At 38.1% G+C, this 20,219-nt stretch overlaps 1 protein-coding gene across 2 annotated transcripts in view; it reads left to right on the top strand.

The window, feature by feature from the left end:
• LOC128744639 (uncharacterized) overlaps positions 1–20,206 on the top strand; it is a 379,511-nt gene extending 359,305 nt beyond the window's left edge. Inside the window, exons 1-3 of one of the 2 annotated variants that reach the window (XM_053841795.1) lie at positions 17,792–18,052; positions 18,207–18,518; positions 18,567–20,206. In XM_053841795.1, the coding sequence (XP_053697770.1) occupies positions 18,707–19,639 (933 nt within the window). In that variant the 5' untranslated portion in view covers positions 17,792–18,052; positions 18,207–18,518; positions 18,567–18,706 and the 3' untranslated portion in view covers positions 19,640–20,206. Of the gene's footprint in view, positions 1–17,791; positions 18,053–18,206 lie in introns of those variants that run through there. The other variant, XM_053841794.1, reaches the window with a different exon arrangement.
• The last annotated feature ends 13 nt before the right edge of the window (positions 20,207–20,219 follow it).

The following is a 20,219-nucleotide window of genomic DNA, read 5'->3' as shown; positions in this document are numbered from 1 at the left end:
TAAAATCCGCCCGATGCAACTAACAATAGAAATATATCCTGGACCGACAGCCAAATCCCAACTGCAAACAGAGCTACGTTAATCATTCTGTTTCTTCGTACAAACCGCAAAAAAGAACTATTTAAGGGTAAGTAATTAAATTACGAACGTTCAATTTGCTGCTGCTGCTACTGCTGCAGTTGCGAAATAATTAATCTTTACACTAAACTGCACCCGAGTGAAAGCAGGTTGGAAAACAAAGTTTGCCACCGGTAATCCTTTTAGCTGGAGCAACTAGCCGAAGGACTTCCTACCGAGCGACTGTGCACAGTCACTAGCCGCAATGAACATTCTATCTGCCAGAAAAAAAGAACGTTTATCCAATTGAAGAGTTTTCTTTAGCGTTTAACAATTTTCATCCGACCCGGTGTAGAACAATAAATACCTTCCGTTCCGTTCCGTTCCTAAATATAACAGAGAAGTGGTTACCAAAACGGTTGATTCATTAAAGCCGCCCGGATTTGGAAATGGCGAGATTGTTTTCTAAATGCCACTGCAGCCATTTCCCCAGTCGGTACGGTACCAACAAAACAATCTTCATTTAGATTGAAATCGAACCCGATCCAAAGGCTCGACCGGCGGCACTTTGTACGGCATCACCATGGAGGAAAATCTACATTCAACTTTAAATTGGGAAACGACCTAATCTACACAAGTGGCGCTCTTATCACCTCGGTACGATCGACATTTTCTATGCGCAAATCCTTAAATTTATGGCTCCATCGATTTTTTGTTCTCCTCTTGCCAAGTGGTTGCCAACAGAGAGGAAGAGTGAAAGTTAAATTCGCGCGTTTCGATTCCGTACCAGGACCAGGACCTCCCGGAGTACCTATGTATTGTGGGCGGTTAACGTTGTCGTCAGTGAACGGCCAAGCCAACCAGGCGGGCGTTGAGAAGGAAGATTGGGTAATCGATATCCTGAGATTGAACGAACCTGAAACCGAGGAGGAATCATCCGGGCAAATAAAGTTTATACAGACGAAAGCGGTTGGCAGCGGCCGCATCGTCGTTGTCGGCGACGGCAGCAGCAGCGGAGAAGAAAGCTACCAATCCAATCAATTGTCATTTTATGCTGCCACTGCTGCTGCTGGCTGCTGCTGCCGATTGAGCATCGGAAGCTTTCCTAAACAGAGAAAAATCAGACCGGGACCAGGATGCCATTTTTGGGTTGCTGGTAGTGCGCTGGCAGAAACAAGCAAACACTTGAGAAAGGAAAAGTTTTTTTTTGCTCCCCCGATGGGACTGGGCCGATTGTGTGGGGGGGTTGAGGGTCGGTTGAAATGATTGCTGTCTGAGTGCCGGGATATGATTTGCGATTTGATTGTGCCGATAGGGAATCGATAGAAATAACCTACTGTCCTAAATGTAAGTAGAATAAAATATGTATTTTACTTACGCATTTAAATTGCTAAAATATAAATGATTGATTGTAACTAAGTTATTGTATCGCAACATAATAGTTACTGATTAAATATAAGATTTTTTAATTTTAATAATTCATTTTTCGAGGTATTTTTTTTATTTATATTAATTAAACTAATGAATGCTATCAATGATAACACGATATTAAAATATTAAACTCGTCAATCACGCAATATTGATGAACCACATGCCAGATAAAAAATGGGTGCAATGTTTTTTTTGCATTGGCTGCTTCAAATATTTATGTGGTTTGCCTGGCACGTGATAGTTTACACAAACTGGTTTAAATGTAATAAAAACTGCACTTCCATGATTGGATCAAAACGAATTCACAGGAAACAGATTCAATCTTCTTCCTGCTGTGTTGTGAATAATGGTTACCTCTGAGAGAGATGCGGTTATTTTAGCACGATCGATGTTTTTAAAGTTTTTATGGAACGAATGAATAAAACAAATAAAATATTTTTGTTTGTTGAACTTTGTTAGCAGTTAATTAAAAATAGTATAGTCTACATAGAAAGATTTAACAAACTGATTTTTTTAAATAAAACCTCATACTTACAAGTAATTCAAAACTGTGTTAAACTTTGGAAAACGTTTAAGAACAATACTAATGATAATGATAAATTCAAATGTTTCCGCATGTACTTTCCTACGTAACGCAACGTAACGATCCTGGTGCGTGTTTGTATTTTTTTCACATGTATTTACTACATTATTGAGGAAAGCATTTTTCACTAATTGAAAAGCCACCAATTGTGCATTCCACACAAAATACGCTGCAATTCTGGCACAAAAAAAGAAAGAATAAAACAAATTGTTCGTTTTTTGGAACACGCATTTTATTCGCTTCGCCACCGGTCGGTGGCGGTGACCACAAGTAGCGAATGACTGTCGAATACATTTTTATTTCTCATGTTATCCATCGGCGTGGCTAGGAGCTACTATAAAATGCATTGATTCACAATCAAAAATTGCATTGTTTGGCAATTTGTTTGGACATTGTGTTTCAAATATGGAATGGGGCCCAGATCAACGAAAAAATTGCCAAATTTTTTCAGGTGAGTGTTGAAATCATCTCAAACATTTGCTGCTAGAAATATTTTAGGTATGAGAAAAAATAATGTAAAAACAGAGACCAAAAGCTATGTACTTGTTTCGTAAATCCAAACATCAATTTGCATTGATGCAACGGCTATGCATTAAATCAATAAACCATTGTGGTCCTGCAAAAAAAATGTTTATTTTTATTTATTTTTATTTTTGCAAAAATAGGATGAATACGCCTGCGACATTGATTGAATGTATTAATATGGCGGAACAAAGCCTCTATCATATTTCCATGTTTTCTGCTAATGGCTGTGATGAAACGTGACAGGCAAGCTTTAGTGAAGTGAATAAAAGAATATAATATAATTATACTGTCATTTAGTAAAACCAAGAGCTCAGTTATAATGAGGACATAATTCAAAGTTTGACACGTTTTCGTCTTCACTAGAGAACACAACAACAACTAGGTAGAACCCGTAGAACGCATGAATCATTGCGAGCATTACACTATGCTTTTATGCACTAATTTGAACCATGAAATAGACAATGATTTTTATTTTATACCAAACAATTACTGATGCTGAGACTACGACTAGACAGTTTTCTCAAAGTTGTGGTTCGTGGTTTGAAAAATATACGTTTCTCTACTTTTCATTTATTTATGAGACACACCGAAGCGTCGGCTTAAAATTGTGCTAAACCGACGTTGGTGCAGAATAATTAATTTAAGTCAAGTCTTAGATTGATGTTAAAGCCTAAGGCTTCGCTTTTAAAATGAAAGACCAAAAGGCATAATGAACAAGAAGCCAAATGGACGATAGGCCAATAAGATTCGAGGTCGAATGTAATACCTAATGTCGTTTACATAAAATAATAAAAAATAGATATTTAAGAAATAAAGTTGCAAAAATCGAATTCGCATGGTGTTTTATTTTTGCCTGAGATGAAGAAACAGAGACGCATTTCTGTGCCAAAATACCCCTTTTCAAGTAAAACCAAACATTATGCGTCTCCATTATATTATCGGCACTTTATAAAAAGTGAGAGACTCTTTGGTCAAAAATGGAGAAAATTTTTGGGACCACCCTGACTCAGACAGGAGAACCTTAAGTGCCAAATAATACTACAAAAGTTCAATTCAATGGACAAAGTAGTCTAAGTTCCCCTAACAAAAAAAAGTGCCAAATAAAAATACGGGTTTGCAACGGACTGTAAAGGAATAGCTACACAAAATTTGAATCAAATCGGAGTTATTTAAAATTTCAATATGCCTTTTTCCATAAAATTGCTCAATTGATATGCATTACGGCTTACGGCTTATATGAATAAAGAGTTCTATGCGAAAAATTACTCTGAAATAATACATAAATGAAGAAAATGATCAATATCAACAATATTTTTTGTTCATTTAAATTACTTTAGAGCTTTTTTGTTCTCAAATTAGTCCTACTTTTCAAATATATCTACCAAAAATTTTCGGAGGGGTAGATAAAATCGGTAAAAACCACCACTGTATTAAACTACTCATTTACTTCTGTTTGCTCACTTCACACTATTCACTACTCGCTGCTCACTACTCACTGCTCATTACCAACTACTAACTACTAACTACTCATTACTCACTACTCACTAAAGAATCTGGAATAAGAGATTTATTTATTTATTTATTTCGTCAACCGATGTAGACTAGTATAATATACAATTTTCTCATATATAAGTCTTATAATTAAATGAAGATTAAAAATTGTACTTATTCTGTTGTATCGTTCGCTACGCGTTACGATTACGTGTTGACTAAAAGTAATGTTTAAGTCTATGCCGAGACATTGTAAAGTCAATGGTTTCGCAGTATTGATTGTACGAGGCCATCATATGATTCAATGGACCGAATTTTGCATAATTTGTGCGATAATGGCTTATGGCAAATAAATTTCGATTACGAAGTTGCCGAGTAGGTGTATAAAAGTTCAGTTTTGATAAAAGTGTTGCTGAGTCAATATGCTGCGAAACGATATCGTTTACAAATAAGACCATTGCATATTTACGACGCTCTTTTAATGATTGTTTATTTATAAGCATGCAGCGTGCTTCGTATGATGGAAGAGGAAATGTTGTCCAACCTAATTTATGAAGGGTGATGGAAAAAGGTGACCATACAATGCTGCAGTATTCCAGTATTGACCTCACATAGACAATGTATAATGTTTTAATTGTGTATGAATCCAAAAAATTGTAGCTAAAACGTTTAATGAAACCTAGCATGTTATTTGCCTTGTGTATTATTGCGTTATAATGGTCGATAAAATTTAGCTTGGAGTCTAAGATAATTCCTAAATCCCTAACTTTTTCACATTTTTCCTTGATTTCCTAATCTGATTGAGAGGTGTAGTTCTATTTCTGGTAAATGTTATTAGATTGTATTTTTTTACATTAAGTTCTAATAGGCTTTTTTACACCATGTGTAGAATATGTGTATTTCATTCTGGAATACATTGATGTCTTCTTCATTTTTTACTTCCAAAAAGAGCTTCATGTCATCGGCATATATTAGCACTTTTAGTTTCTTGAGAATGAAGGAAATGTAGTTTACATACAAAATGAAAAGAAGAGGTCCCAAATGAGAGCCTTGAGGGACCCCAGAAGTGACTTGAATTGGATTCGAGTTCTTTCCGTTAAATTTAATTATTTGTTGGCGATTAGATAAATACGATTCAAGCCATTTCAGGTGTCCTGGTTGAATTCCAATTTTTTGCAATTTGAAAAGCAACATTGGTATGTCAATGCGATCAAATGCTTTGCTAAAGTCCGTATAAAGTGCTTCTACATGGTTTCCATTATCCATTGCATTCAATGAATAGTCAATAAATTCCAGTAAATTTATATAGTCGAGCGTCCTTTGAAGAAACCGTGTTGCATTTCTGTAATTCTGTTTTTAATTTGCAGGAATAATTTTTCATTAATAATTGCTTCGAAAAGTTTTGGAAGGTTATGGCAATGCCACGATAATTACGTACGTCAGATTTCCGACCTGATATAAAGATAGGTACTAAAAAAGAGCTTTTCCATATTTTTGGAAAGATTCCGGATTCCAGTGATAAGTTAAAAAGCCAAAACAAAGGAGCTGTAAACTCCATTGAAAATTTTTTATGAAAACTGGAGGGATTCCGTCGGGTCCAGGGCCTTTTGAGGCATCTAAATTTTTTAAGGCCTGCAAAATGTCCTGGGCATGAAGTTGGTTGACACCTATATCCACTGAAAATTCCGGATAAAATGCAAAATAATCGCGATCGCGATCTTCTTCAGAAAATGTTGTATAGATTTCTTGAAAAAATTTTGCAAAGAGATTACAAATCTTTTCTAAGTTATCCCCAACACTTTCATCAAGATGCATTATGAATGAAAAGTTGTCAGATTTTAGTTTGGTTTTCACGTAATTAAAGAAGTTTTTAGGACTGGACTTTATTTCAAGTTCGATTTTTGAGTTGTACTCTTCAAATGCATTGCTGATTGCTAAATTAAGCTGCTTGCATATGTCCAAGTATATTGCTAAGTTTTCACTATTGGCGTGTTTTTTATAAATTTTATGGGCTTTTTGCTTGCGATTTTTTAGATTCTTAATTTGACAGTTATACCAGACTGGGCTTTTTGAATTTTTGTGACGTCTTCTTTTCTTTAACGGTATGTTCTGTATCATTATTTCTAACACAATTTTATAAAATATGTCTACAGCAGTGTCGACATTTTCTTCATTCTTGAAAATATGTTGCCAATTAACACAGTTTAATCTATCTTTAATACCTTCATAGTTAGCTTTTTCGTATTCAAAGACTTCTTCATATTCGCTAAATAACTCGCATCGTTAAACCAACGACACTAATTGATGATGGAAATTCCAGTAAAACTGCTGGTTGAATAATGACAAGTATTCTCGAGCTACTGAGGTACGTTGGTCATTGACTTATTCCACTATTTACTACACATTACTCATTTCTCACTACGCACTTATCACTACTTATAACATATTTCGCTTCTCACTTCTCACTTTTCATTATTCACATAAACAAACGGTGAGGAGTCGAAGTGGTTAGTCGTCTTACAAGCTGTAAACGGTTTATCGAGCTTTTTACGAGCCACGATGGCCGACGGCCCATTGGCTGGTAAACGGCTGGGCAATGTAATGCTCAGATTGGTCAGGAGGAGGAATGTAAACCGGTGATTGGACGGTGCAGTGCACACCCGCAAACGAACGAAAACGTCCTGAGACTTGTCGACTTCGCCGCCTCCAAGAACACGACCATCGGTAGTAACTTCTTCCAGCATAACCTCCACCAAGAGATCACCCAACCAGACGGAATGACACATCGACCACGTTCTGATAGATGGACGGTACTTTTCAGACATTATCGACGTCAGATCAGAACCTATCCGAGCACTAACATTGATTCGGACAACTACCTAGTGATGGTAAAGATACGTCAAAAGTATCTGTTGTGAACAACATACGATTCCGGCGCCCACCACGGTATAACCTCGACATCGCGCTGCCGGAAGAGGATGAGCTGGATGAGGCCCCTCTCAAGGACTATTGGAATGTCGTGAAATAGCCATTAACACCGTAGCGGAGAACGTCTTAGACCGTGTGACACGGAATCGACGTAACGAATGGTTTGACGATGAGCGCCAGCAGATATTGGATGAGAAGGACGCAGTGCGGGTATAAATACTGCGTAGAGCTACCCGTCAGAATGTGGAGCGATACAAACAGAAGCGAAGACCCGAGTCTTCCAGGAGAAGAATTGCCAATACTCAAGCAGCTGTACCGCTTTCACGACACACGGAAGTTCTATCAGAGACTCAACGAATCTCGCAAAGGCTTTCTGCCGCGGGCCAAGATGTGCAGATATAAGGATGGAGGTGTCTTAACTGACTACCGTGCGGTGATCGAAAGGTGGAAGCAGCACTACGATGAACACTTGAATGGCGTGCAGGCGGAAGACTATGACTGCGATAGAAGCAACGAAGATATGCCACCCCCATCGTTAATGCAAGTTAAAGAAACCATCCAGCGGCTGAAGAACAACAAAGCAGCGGGTAAGGATGGCATTGGAGCGGAACTTATTAAAATGGACCCGGACAAGTTGGCCGGCAGTCTACATCAACTGATTGTCAAAATTTGGGATACGGAACGACTACCAGAGGGGTGGAAAGACGGAGTTATTTGCTCTATCTACAAGGAAGACGATAAGCTGGATTATTAGAACTACCGAGCGATCACTATCCTGAATGCCCCCTGAAATGTTGTTCCAAGTCACCTTGCATCGACTATCGCCAATAGTCAATAGATTTGTAGTAAGATAGCAGGCTGGCTTCATGATCGATCTACAACAGCCCTGCGGCAGATCCTCCGGAAGCGCCGCGAATTCCGAGTCCCCACGATTCCCCTGTTCATCGATTTCTAAGCCGCATATGATAGTGTAAACCGAGAAGAGTTATGGAAAATTTTGACTGCAACGGTTTTCCGGGTAAGCTTACTAGACTTATCAAGGCTACGCTTTCCCGAAAGATGACGACATGCATTTTTAATTAGCTTGTATATACGAACTCAAGTTATTCGAAATTCAAAATATAGCATACGACGCCATAACAAAATAAATATGACGCTTTCTATTTTTTCTTAAATTTAAAAATAGATTATTTTTTGGCTGCATAAAGGTTGATGAGACGTTGATTAAGCGACTGAAAAAGCATTGCAAAACTATTTCTCGTTCTAAAAATAGAATTGACAGCATTGCGCAAATTGGTTATTTAAAAACTTGCAAACGCCTCTATTAAGCTCCATTACAGCTTTGAAAGCAACTACCCAAGTAACAATTTCAGGCTGATCAAACGTTTTTAGCTGAACTATGGTTTAGTTTTAGAAATAAAAACGTTTTTCAGCTCTTAAACATCTAAGTTAAGCTTCGGGCTTGCTAATAGCTGCTTTGAAGCTGTAATATAGTTTAATAGAGGCTTTTGTGCGTTTTTAAATAACCAATTTGCGCAAAACTGGAAACAAGGCGCACAGAGGCGATCTAACTGCTTAACGAAATAGGTTGTATAAGTTCTCCAATTTCGACTGAATAAGTATTGTAGAATTGTTTACATAAATTTTATTCGATGCGTATTCAGCTATGGCTGAATAATTATGGCTGCTAAAACGTTTAATCAGCGCATAAATGTTTCTTGGGAGCTGTAGCCATCCCAAACCCCTTACCTAGCACCTCCACGTGGCCATACCTTGAAATACTTCAATTTGTATAATTTAGTGGCCAAGCTAGGAGTTGCGGAGAATTTTTTCATGTGGTACATGCTGGCCGTTGACAAGAAAAATGATTGATTCAAGTAATCATCATTGTTGTTACAATTTGAGCAGTAGTCCATCGCTTGACGACCAGAAATGCTCGTTCATATAGTTGCCCTATTTATCTATTTTTAGTTCGCTTTTCTAATTCTATTGTGGACCGAAAAATTCCAAGATTATTCACTGCATGTCACATTGATTACTCACGAGTAGTTCCAAACCGTTTGACCGAGAATTAACAATTCAGGATGCGTTAAAATACACCAAATCTAAACCCAACCTATTACCCATGTGTTTGCCCTCTGTTAGGCACTCTGTCTCTATGAACAAGTTTATTTTCGTTTACGATCGGTTCCGTGCAATACTTTACATATTTTTCTTGATTCTAATACACTACCGCCCAGCCACATATGCAAAGCTCGCTCGTAACTACGAACGTTTGTGCCAAGTGTAGGAAGACCGAAGAAAAAAATGCAAATGAAACATTTCGCTTTTTATCCCCCTCTACCAAAAAGGATGTGGAGGTGGGCATATAGGTTTTGCCGCCCTCGGCGGCATCGCATGCAACCTCTCCTCTGCTTGTGCTGCTTCTCCGTTTGGGCAATATTTTGCATACTTTTAACATATACTGTCAAAATTAAATCAAAACAGAGCTTCCGGGGGATTTTACGATGCATTCATTCATGTGTAGCATTTCGTGAACATTCTCTGTGCTCCCGGACAACCCACCCAACAATTGTTGGATGGGGAATCTCGAGTGATCCTCTCGAAATTGAAAGGCTTCTTTACATGCACAGAATGAGTTTTTTTTATCCTATTGCTTGCGGACACGCAGCACGAACTAAACAACAAGCAAGCAGACCGAACTTTATGAGTCATATAATAATTTTTACAGCTTTAAACTGAAGAGATGGCGCACTTTATGAGGCAATCATGTAGTCGCCCAACCCGTGGTCGTGGTCGCAAGAGCATGGCAGCGATGATGAACTTCTTCTTGCGAGTGAGTGCAGTGCAACAATTTTGCTAACCATGCTGGCTGGTGGCTGTCGTACATTCAACAATCAAACTGCAGATTGAAGATGCCCTACCGCCGGAAGGACATTATTTGCCCCTTTTGGGCATTGCGATGGAAACCCTTCACACTTTCCGGGACGGGACACGGGTGTGGCGCACCATATTACTTATCGTTTATTTATTTTCCATCCATTTTTCATCATATTTTATTACTCCGCACTCGTGCTACTGTCGTAAATCTTTTCCACACAGAAGCTCACATACACATTGTAGCACATGTGCTATTTGGCGGGTACAATATGTGTATGATAATAAGAGTTGCTAACGCGAGGGTCGTCGTTTTGCTCCTGGTGTACAGAACTATGGCGAAAAGGATATTCTGATTAAATTCTTGCTAAAACCATTCGTTGAACAGCTAATGAATCAAAACTTAAAATTTCCCGAAAACCTATTTGCTTAACTCACAGATAACAGGGCGAAAAATGATTCCGTGTCAGTTTCATAAATACATAACAACATAAGAATTAAAGACTCTTATCCGATTTGGACAAAGAACAGTTTATTATTTTTTCCAACCGTGAAAAAGTATGCATGTGTTCCATTACTTATTATTTTTTCAACCTAAACTATTGAAAATTTTCCTAGATTGTCAACAAATTAGATCGATTTTATATTGCGTACTTACCGAAAGTTTATTTCCACTTCCCACTTATATCCTCTGCTACCTTCTTGTCTGAAATCAATTTTAAATTGCCTTTTTATGCTCAGCAAACTTCATTCGGCATTTACGAGTCGAGCAATTCTGCTCAATTTCCTAAATTCTGCAGAGAGGTCACCCAAAAATTACAAACTAAGTAGCATAATATCTTGATCCCACATAAAACAATCCGATTCCCTGCGGGCCCGCAGCTTTCTCTTAGTCTGATTGCGGGAAAAAAAGAAACGAAAAAGTATCCCATACAACTTTTACCCCAGTTTTTTTTCGGGAAACTGTCACTCCTCCTTCCACTAACGGAAGGAAGGAACGAAATGCCCAAGACGAAATCGAATGGCCACTTCATTTCCCTTATTTCAGTTACATTTAAAATGTTTTATTTGCACCCTCAGCGGTAGGCCAGGGACAAGAAAAACTTATTTTCCTTTTTTTTTGTTTCTATACAACTCGGGTAAAAGGATAAACCATCGTTCGAAACCAACTCCACCGCCATCGCCGCCGGCGGCTCTAAGCGGACTTGAAGGGTAGGACGCTTTTTTTCCTGCTGGTGCCGGTTACGCTCCACCAACTCTAGGGAAAATAGTCTCCACTCCAGGAACTGCCCATCAGCAGAGCGGTACATAGCGGCGAAGATAAGACATTTAAATAAAATTTTAGCACACTCAACAGAATCCCGCAGTGAACCCTTTTCCGTTCACTGGCGGAATGTGTTAGCTTAACAGGATATCAGAATGAAGCCACATATATTGGAAGTTCGTTCTTAATTCGACGTCGTGAAAATCTATTTTATTCATTAATAGTTCCATAATTCAAATTAATAATTGTTCCTATTCTGCAATCAACATCAATAATTTGTATTCAATTTTTCGGCGAAAGACTTCTTCTCGCTGGTTCTCAAACTGTAAAATTCAAAAGAATTAAGAAATATAGTCAATGGCACTACTCGAAACGTGTGATTGATGCTAAATGTACCAAAAACCAAGCTGAATGGAATAAAAAATAGCACAGCATCACTAACCGCCGTCTAGTATATTTAGGTAGTAACTGTCTAGTTGAATCCGTTCATCAATTGCGCGCTCTACTGTTACTATCTTTCTTCAGCATCCCAATGCTTTCCCCAGATGGTAGTCTGAAGTAGGGAAAGAAGCACGCTGAAAAGTGCTTTTTTATTGTAAACTGAAAAACGCGGCTTGCGGTACGATTTTTCTTTCCTGCGGCAGAGAAAGCTGCGATAGACTGTGGCCCAACCACTTACGGAGTACAAAGGGGGAATAAAAAAGATATCTAGCTAAATTTATTTGAAACAAGATTAGACGAGTGTTTATTTATTATGAAAATGGATCATTATTTCTTGGTTCAGTGATTTTTTTTGGAATGGCTTTATTGGTGTTTTTAATATCTTTGGTTACATTATTCAGCCTAACAATTCAAATTATCTAGTTTGATTTGTCAACATCAATCTGTTTCTTAAGACAGATTGACAAATTAATATGAAGTTTAAGCAACATTAGGCCAAAATAATATTACTAAGGCAGAAATTGACAGACCACTAAGCCTAAGACAACACAAGTGTTATTTTTAATTCTGCTCCAATTTGGTCATTATTTAGTCCCCGTTATGTATTGCTAATTGCAAGGAAAATTGTAACCTCCAAAGTGCGATATCGCTATTTTACATTAAATTGTTTCGGTATCTTCGGCGCACTCTTTCGTTACATTCGAAGCAATAAGTGTGCCGAAGAGACCGAAACGATTTAAGCTTAAATAGCACTTTTATGTGCGATTGCGCACTTATTGATTAGACAATTTTGCTTGCAATTAGCAATATCAAGATAATTTTAGAGTTCTTTTTATTTGGATTAATTTAATTTATTTATTGTTTTAATTTCAGTCAAAGATTTATAATTATGATTAAATCCGAATAAAACAACACGAACCAATTGTAACATCTAAACCTCAACGAAATGTTTACAATTGCTTTTACGAATTTAAAAAGCTTAAGCATTACAACTTTATCAAATTTGTTCCAAGGTTACGATGAAGTTTAGAGAAAACGAAGCCGAGCACATGAAAGCATATATATTGCTGTTATTCCTTTCTATGCAGAACCCTTCCCAAAGAAAGACAATATCGAAAGACTTTTTTGATCGCAGCGTTGTTCGAACTTCCACTTCTGTTTTGTGGCAAAACTCAGGGCAATACTTCGCGCCGTGAGATATAAATATTAAACAATCTAACTAGCTGCTCTGCAAATGCTAAGTTACAAAACGCACTCTAGTGGTAGAACTGAGCAACTGCCCAAGAAATCTTATAGCCAAGTTGCAAACCAAAAACATCGCATTTCACAACGCTTACGTTCATTTCGATATAATTTCATAGTACCTTCTATCTATGACGCAAACCATAGTTCCTAAGGGCATTAGACTGCGTCAAAAACATTTTTGTTCATCACAATCTAAAAGCGAAATTGTTGATAGTGCTGTGGCTGACAAGCTATTCTCCTAAAAAATATTCATAACATAGGCTGACCACTGGCCAGACGTCTCGGATTTTATGAGACTGTCTTGGATTTGGATGACTTATCTCGGGTGTTTAAGCGTCCCACCCCGCTGGCAACTTTGACGTTTGCGAACAAAATAGGTGAAGTCAACATAGCTGGATCAGTGGATCACTTTTATACGTATCGGATCACTATAGTGTGCGTGTAAAAGAACGATTCACACGATAATTCTGCAGCGTCAGATGTAATTTTCGCTGCATTATCATTTATTTCTTGTCCTAAAGGCGACGTTTTCTGTGAGTTGAAAGTAAATTATTTTTATCGATGAATTGTTATTGAGATTCATGTAAAATTTTTCACTTCTACGTGATTATGTTTTGTTGGCTTGATCGCATCACTTCACTGCCATTCACACGGCTGCATATTAGAAGCAAAACGCCTGTAGCGCCACCTCATTTCGTGGAGGTTTCAGGAAACATAGTAGATGCCCGGGGGTTGAAGCGTCCCAAAAAGTGTCCTGAATTGATTATTTTTTTATTGTCCCAGCTGAATAAAATACACTACAGGTGAGGTGAGACAGAATATTTCTTCCCTTAAACATTCCCATTTTGCGATATATGGGGGATTTGTAGGTCATATAATTATCTATCTTCAAAAAAAATTATTTATTTCTGAGATGGCCTTTTTTGGGAAATCGATTTTTAGTTTTTTTTTTCAGTGTAGAAATGATTTTTTTCAATATTTCGTTTATGAAAGTTTGGAGAATTGTCTAAAAGTTACTCATCATGGATCATTTTTTGTAGGTGCTATAATTTTCGAAAATACTGAAACCTTTTTTCGGAAAGGACTTAGAAACGTTTTCAGGCCGTCCATAATCAGTGATTCATTATTTTTATAAGAAAACATTCACTTTTGTAGCATCAATTATGGAAGCAAAAGCCCATCTTGCATTACATTTGAAATGAGCGTATCATACAATTTCACATTTATTCATTGCTGATTGTGAATCGATAGCTTTTATTCTTGGTTGTATTGTTTTTTATATATGGGAGCAGTTAGTATATTACCCCGTTGTCCCGGACGCTATGTACTACACTATACCGGACGATCCCGTTAGCCGAACATTCGAAACAAGATTCGAAAGGAGCCATTCAAATATTACGTAACGCCAAAAAACGCCATTTTCACAAGCTCTCCACCCCCTTGTAACAATTGTTTCTTACACCCCCGCCCTTATCCGTAACGCGTAACTTTTGCAGCTGTATGTATGCTTGATCGCTCTGCCAATAATTGCGACACAGTAGCTTGTTGCAATTTAGCTCACAAATGTCGGGTAATTAGTTTTTAGGTTATTTTATATATATTAGCTGAGTAGTTTATTTTTTCGCTATTTTTATTCATGAAGTTACGCGTAACATTATCGCTCAAAACCCCCTCCCCCAATAAATTGCGTAACAAGTTGTAACAGAAATTCAACATACCCCCTGCTACGTTATGTAATATTTGAACAACACCAGACACAACATTCATTATGTATGCACAAATCGATCTCTTGTACTCTCATGGAACTGCCATATGGAAAGTTTGTGAAGATTTGGTGCAAAGTTTTGTCTTTTCAGTCTTTAACAAACCTGTGCACCGACTTCACAAATAGAACAAACTTGGGAAGGTGGCAGCACCGTTTCGCGCACATAGCGATTGCAAGCAAACTACCTTCGTTAGATGTTCATTAGAGAGATGTAACTAACACTACGAATACATGTGGGTGGCAGTTTTCACTGTGTGTGGGTGCTGCGTAGCAAAAAGGGAAAACCGTAATCTGCTTCCCCAAACACCCCGTCGATAACACTGTTCATGCTCTCTCCCATAGCTCTCTCCGGTGTTTTCTTTTGCATGGCTGTGCACGCGAAAACTTGGTTGTTCGTCGTTATCCGAAGAAGAATTTTTGGTAGTGTCTTTCACAACCAATTAAAATAAAAATATATGAAGAGATTTGAAAGCCTTTAGCATTTTATGAATAAATGGACAGGAAAGTATGTATGTAATAATTGATTATTAGAAGAGCAGCATGTCTCTAGCCTTTTATTTTCGCTATATTTCAATTATCCCCATGTAAATATGTCATTATTTATGATATTAATCATAATTAATGGTAACGCAATCGTTATTTAACCTTATCATCTTGTGATTTTAATTTATTTTGTTTTTTTAATCTTCGACATAAAGAACATCGCAGATATAATACTTATCCGGCTAACGAACTAATCCTAAAAACATTTTTGATTTTGACAAACCTAAATCGAACAAATATTAAATTTTATTAAAATCCCAGCTGACTCCTCTCTCTCAGGAATTTATATACACTTAAGTCGCTTTTTATGCGAAGGATACGTTCCGCGTAAAAAAAGACCGGATCTAAATCGCATAAAAACTACAAGGTATACATCCCTAAGGGTTGTACGAAAGGGTGACGTAGGTCTATATCAGATCATTAGATCAAAGACTAATGTAAACTGCATTTCTGGCATATGTATGTTTATAAGAATCTGTGAGGGGTATTGTTTAAGTGATTGTTGAAAAGAGAAAAGCGAAATGTTCGGATTCAATTTTTCATTGATTGCAATGGTGGCTTTGAAAATACGTGGAGGGGGGGTTCATAAGTACAACGCCTTCAACCATTGAGACATAGAGATTTCTTTCAAAAATTACTTCTGTGCATCATAAAGGTTGAAATAGTAATGAATGACCAGCCCGCAGATTATTGTATTAAATATAATTATGCGTAGCTTGACATGTTTCAATAATCTTACTTTAACTCGCTTGTGGCCTTTAAAAGGGTCATTGGTTACAAATAACATTAAAGCCAAAGCACGTTCATCGCAAATATAACGTGCCATTCGGATGTCCTTCTCTTTTGGCATGAATGGCAATAGGCACGTAAGTTGAGCGGCTCCGAGAAGGTTTTACTAGTTTACTTTCACAGCCTACCGCTTGTTACATAACAGAAAATATGGCAGATACGCGAAAGTTTCTGTTTTATTTGTATGAGAGTCCTTATCCACAGGGGTGAGGGGTCTCAAACCATTATAAAATAAATTCATGCCTCCAAAAACCCTCACATGCCAAATTTGGTTCGATTTGCTTGATTAGTTCTAGAGTTGTGAGGAAATTTGTATTTCATTTGTATAGAACCCTCCCGGCCCCCTCTTAGAAGGGGAAGGGATCTCAGTACACCATACACCATTCTACCTTCTGGAACTCCCACATGCCAAATTTGGGTCCATTTGCTTGATTAGTTCTCGAGTTTTGAGGAAATTTGTGTTCCTTTCGGATAGAAGCCCCCATCCTCTTGCGCCCTCCTTGAAATTGCTCTTTTACACCCCAGAAAATTGCTGTTCATTTTATCCATCCAGCGACATATAAACTGTTCAGTTTCGTTCAGTAGTTTAGTAGTTACCCAACAAACATTTTTGTTGAAAAGTAGCTTGTTCAACCATTGTACAGCTAATTACCGGGTATCAAGCGTTTGATAAGCAGTTGTTCAACAAAAATGTTTGTTGGGTATTAGCATTTGAAATCTTTCATTCTATTCTATTTACACTTCTGTTTTCGTTTTCACAAAGTGCTACCCAGTCAAAGTATAGTAAACAAAGACGTAGTCCTACGTCAAAACCGCGTAAATCCCAAAATGCGTGTAAAGAAACCAAACCTTCGCGTAAAAAAAGTTTTAGAAAAAACATCGTGGATTTCAACACTACGCGAAAAATAGACTAATTCTGGGGTACGTTTTCCTCTCGACGTATCTGCGTTTCTATTCGTGTCTCTTCTCTTCCGCCGTTTACCTCGATACTAATGCATTTTGAAACATCAGCTTTGCATAAATCACTTGCCTTGCCACAGTCACTAGCTAGCCGAATGTTTTGAAAATTTTCTTTTCAATGCATTAGTATCGCCGTAAACAGCGGAAGAGAGAAGACACAAAGAGAATCTCTCATTTGCAGATACGTCGAAATGAAAAAGTAGAGAATTGAGTATAAGCATAAGCATAAGCGATAGGATAGGATACCGCCCGTGTGCTGCTACTCCGTTATTGACCAGGACCGATGAAAATTGCAAAATGATGGCTGGAAAAAGTATGCTTGGGACAACACACTGTTCCTCATTGTGCAACCTTATCAGGTCCCTGCATGCTGATCAATACCGACGCCGGCCACGTCCGAATGCGGGTCCTAGTGGGATGGGAAGGAATGTTAATCCAATACTTGCTGCTACTAAAGACCAGGGAATCCTCTGCATCTTCACAAGCATTTCGGGAAGGGAATTGTTGTTAGTAGAAGGTGGAGCTAGATAAAGATCCAATTTAATTGAAATGTCATTTGTCGAAAACTACGCGCGGTTTCGGTCTGGAATAATGCAATAATGAATTGAAACTGAACCCTATTGAAACTAACCTGAATATTCAATAGTTTTCTTGTAGTCAGTAATTACGAAAATTAAGATCACAAATACTATTTGTGTAATATATATACAGTTTGGTTAATAATCAAGTAGAGTGTAGAAGTTGATCTCTAGTCTAGTGGGCATAGATGTCCGAACCCATTGATGATCCAGCTGTCATTTCGATTGCTATTGATATTGTTCGCTCTTCGGTAAGAATTTAGCTGAAAGCTAAATTCGTTCGATATGTTAGAATAAACTCGATCGTCAAAGTGGAAAGTTTACTTTTCCCTTCGTTCCGCTAAACGAAAAGAAAGTCCGTGAGTTTTTTGCTAAGTACTTTAAAGTGGCGACGAGCTAAAACGGTTAGCTACGCGTGTGTTTGAATAAGTGCATAAAGTGGCATTTAGTGGTAGCTGAAATTTCGCTACACAGTGTTTTGTACAGGGCGATAATTTGGTGCCGTTCGGTAGCGTTTTTGAACGCCGAATTTGGGCAGAATCTAGAGCAAATTATCAACTTTAAATCAGCGCAAGGTAAGTGAATAAGCCACAGGGCTTTTTTAGTGAAAAGTGGAACGCCATTTTAGTGTATTTTAGGATTTTTTTTTTTTTGACAAAGTGATCCGCAAGCTAAGCATTTTTTAGTGATTTTGCCTTTGTTTTTCTTTCTTTTCTCCTTTTTTGCTAGTTTTGCCAGTCGGTTGCAAAGCAACGCTCTCAGCATCGGCAACATAGTTGCATGCTACGGTATAGAGTACACTAACGCAATCTGGGCTTTTCTTTCGCCGATTGCCGGTTCGTTGTGTTTACCTTTTTCAAGGTATAAAAAGTTGGCGATTGACCGGGTTTTTCGCGCTAGAGGCGGGCGAAATACGGAATTACGATTTCGGACGGAGCGTTCAAAGGATCCTGGAGACGGGCTTTGTTGTACCAGCTACACAAAGGCGGCCGTGGCCATTTCGTGTACGACAAGATTCCGGACAAAGGCTGTGACCATTTCGTAGGTCTGAATAGATTGCGGACAAAGGCGGAGGTGACCATTTTTTAGGATCCCGGACAAAGGCGCTATTCTGTGGAGCACACAAAGGCGGAAGTGCCTTTTCAAATCCGGTGGAACGGACAATAGCGAGGAGCTTCACGGTTTTGTTTAACAACTGATTAGACAAGTCGCTTTGATCTGGTGCAGGTATGGCGTTAATGGGGACAATAGACCCATACGTCTTTGGCACGTCTTTTTCGAATTATGTAGAGCGACTAGAGTATTTCTTTTCGTGTAATGACATACCGCAAGATAAAAAGAAAGATATTTTTATGAGTTTCTCGGGAATGCATGTTTTTGAGGAACTCAAATTACTTTATCCTGGTATAGAGCTGAGAACTCTTACCTATGAGGCAATTACAAAAAAACTAAAAGAGCGTTTTGATAAAATCGAATCAGACACGATTTTGAGGCATAAGTTTAGGTCTAGGAAACAAGGTGCAACAGAAACTGGTGAAAATTTTATACTTGCCGTAAAGCTTCTCGCAGAGCAATGCGATTTTGGAGAGTTTCGCGATTCCGCTATTAAGGACCAATTGATATACGGGATTTACGATAAGAAATTGCAAAAAAACATTCTTGAAATTGATAATTTGACGTTGAGAATTGTGGAACAGAAGATTAAGAATAAAGAAATTATAATGTCAAGTACAAGTGCTTTAAATTCGGATTATAATACTGGTGTTAACGCTGTTCGGAATCGTTTAGGAAATCGTGAATCGGATTATAGGCCGCGGAATTCAGTTGATAGAGGTCGTGACAGATTTAGAGGTAGAGATAGGATGAACAATAGCTATCATAGAGGTAATGATAGAAGGCGCTCACGTTCGGGGCGCAGGAATTCCAGTCGTGGAAGATATGCCAACTTTATTTGCAATTTTTGTAATCGGAAGGGTCACATCCAGAAAAATTGCTACCGTTACAAAAATCAGAGGAAGAATTCCGTAAAGTTCATCGCAGAGACGCCTAGTTCTGACAATGTGTACGACTATTTTAAAAAACTGAGGGTCGACTATGACAGCGATGATTCTCCAGATCTCGATCGGATCAGCCTTGATCTCGGCCCACAGGGGGCAGATTAAGCTCGGTGAAACTGAACGCAGGCGCAATACGGCGCTTCAGTTGGACCGGTTTACACCTACGCTATGCCGGGGTTCAAAAAGGCGGCATGAAGGCTCCGATGACGACGAACCATTCCGGGGATTTTCGCCGAACTTGGAACTACCTGTACCAACTAGAAACGAAGTACACCCGAATGTTTTACGATCAAAGGATTCAAGAGTTCAACACGACTCTTCTCGAAGCAACAGTGATAAAGATCTGCGTAGATCTAGCCGAGCTAGAAAAAAGAAGTTCGATGGAAGCTATGTTTATTATAAATGAAATGTTCAATATTCGATTGAATTCTAATGTTATAATTTCAATAATTTCGAATTTATTATGTTGTAAATAGTTGTAAAAATATTAAGCATAAGTTCGATCCTAAGGGTGAAGGCATTGTAATATATATACAGTTTGGTTAATAATCAAGTAGAGTGTAGAAGTTGATCTCTAGTCTAGTGGGCATAGATGTCCGAACCCATTGATGATCCAGCTGTCATTTCGATTGCTATTGATATTGTTCGCTCTTCGGTAAGAATTTAGCTGAAAGCTAAATTCGTT

This window comes from Sabethes cyaneus, chromosome 3 (genome assembly GCF_943734655.1).
Source record: "Sabethes cyaneus chromosome 3, idSabCyanKW18_F2, whole genome shotgun sequence".
Taxonomy (NCBI): domain Eukaryota; kingdom Metazoa; phylum Arthropoda; class Insecta; order Diptera; family Culicidae; genus Sabethes; species Sabethes cyaneus.
The sequence above is the reverse complement of the archived record's forward strand: the minus strand, read 5'-3'. Positions and strand labels throughout refer to the sequence as shown.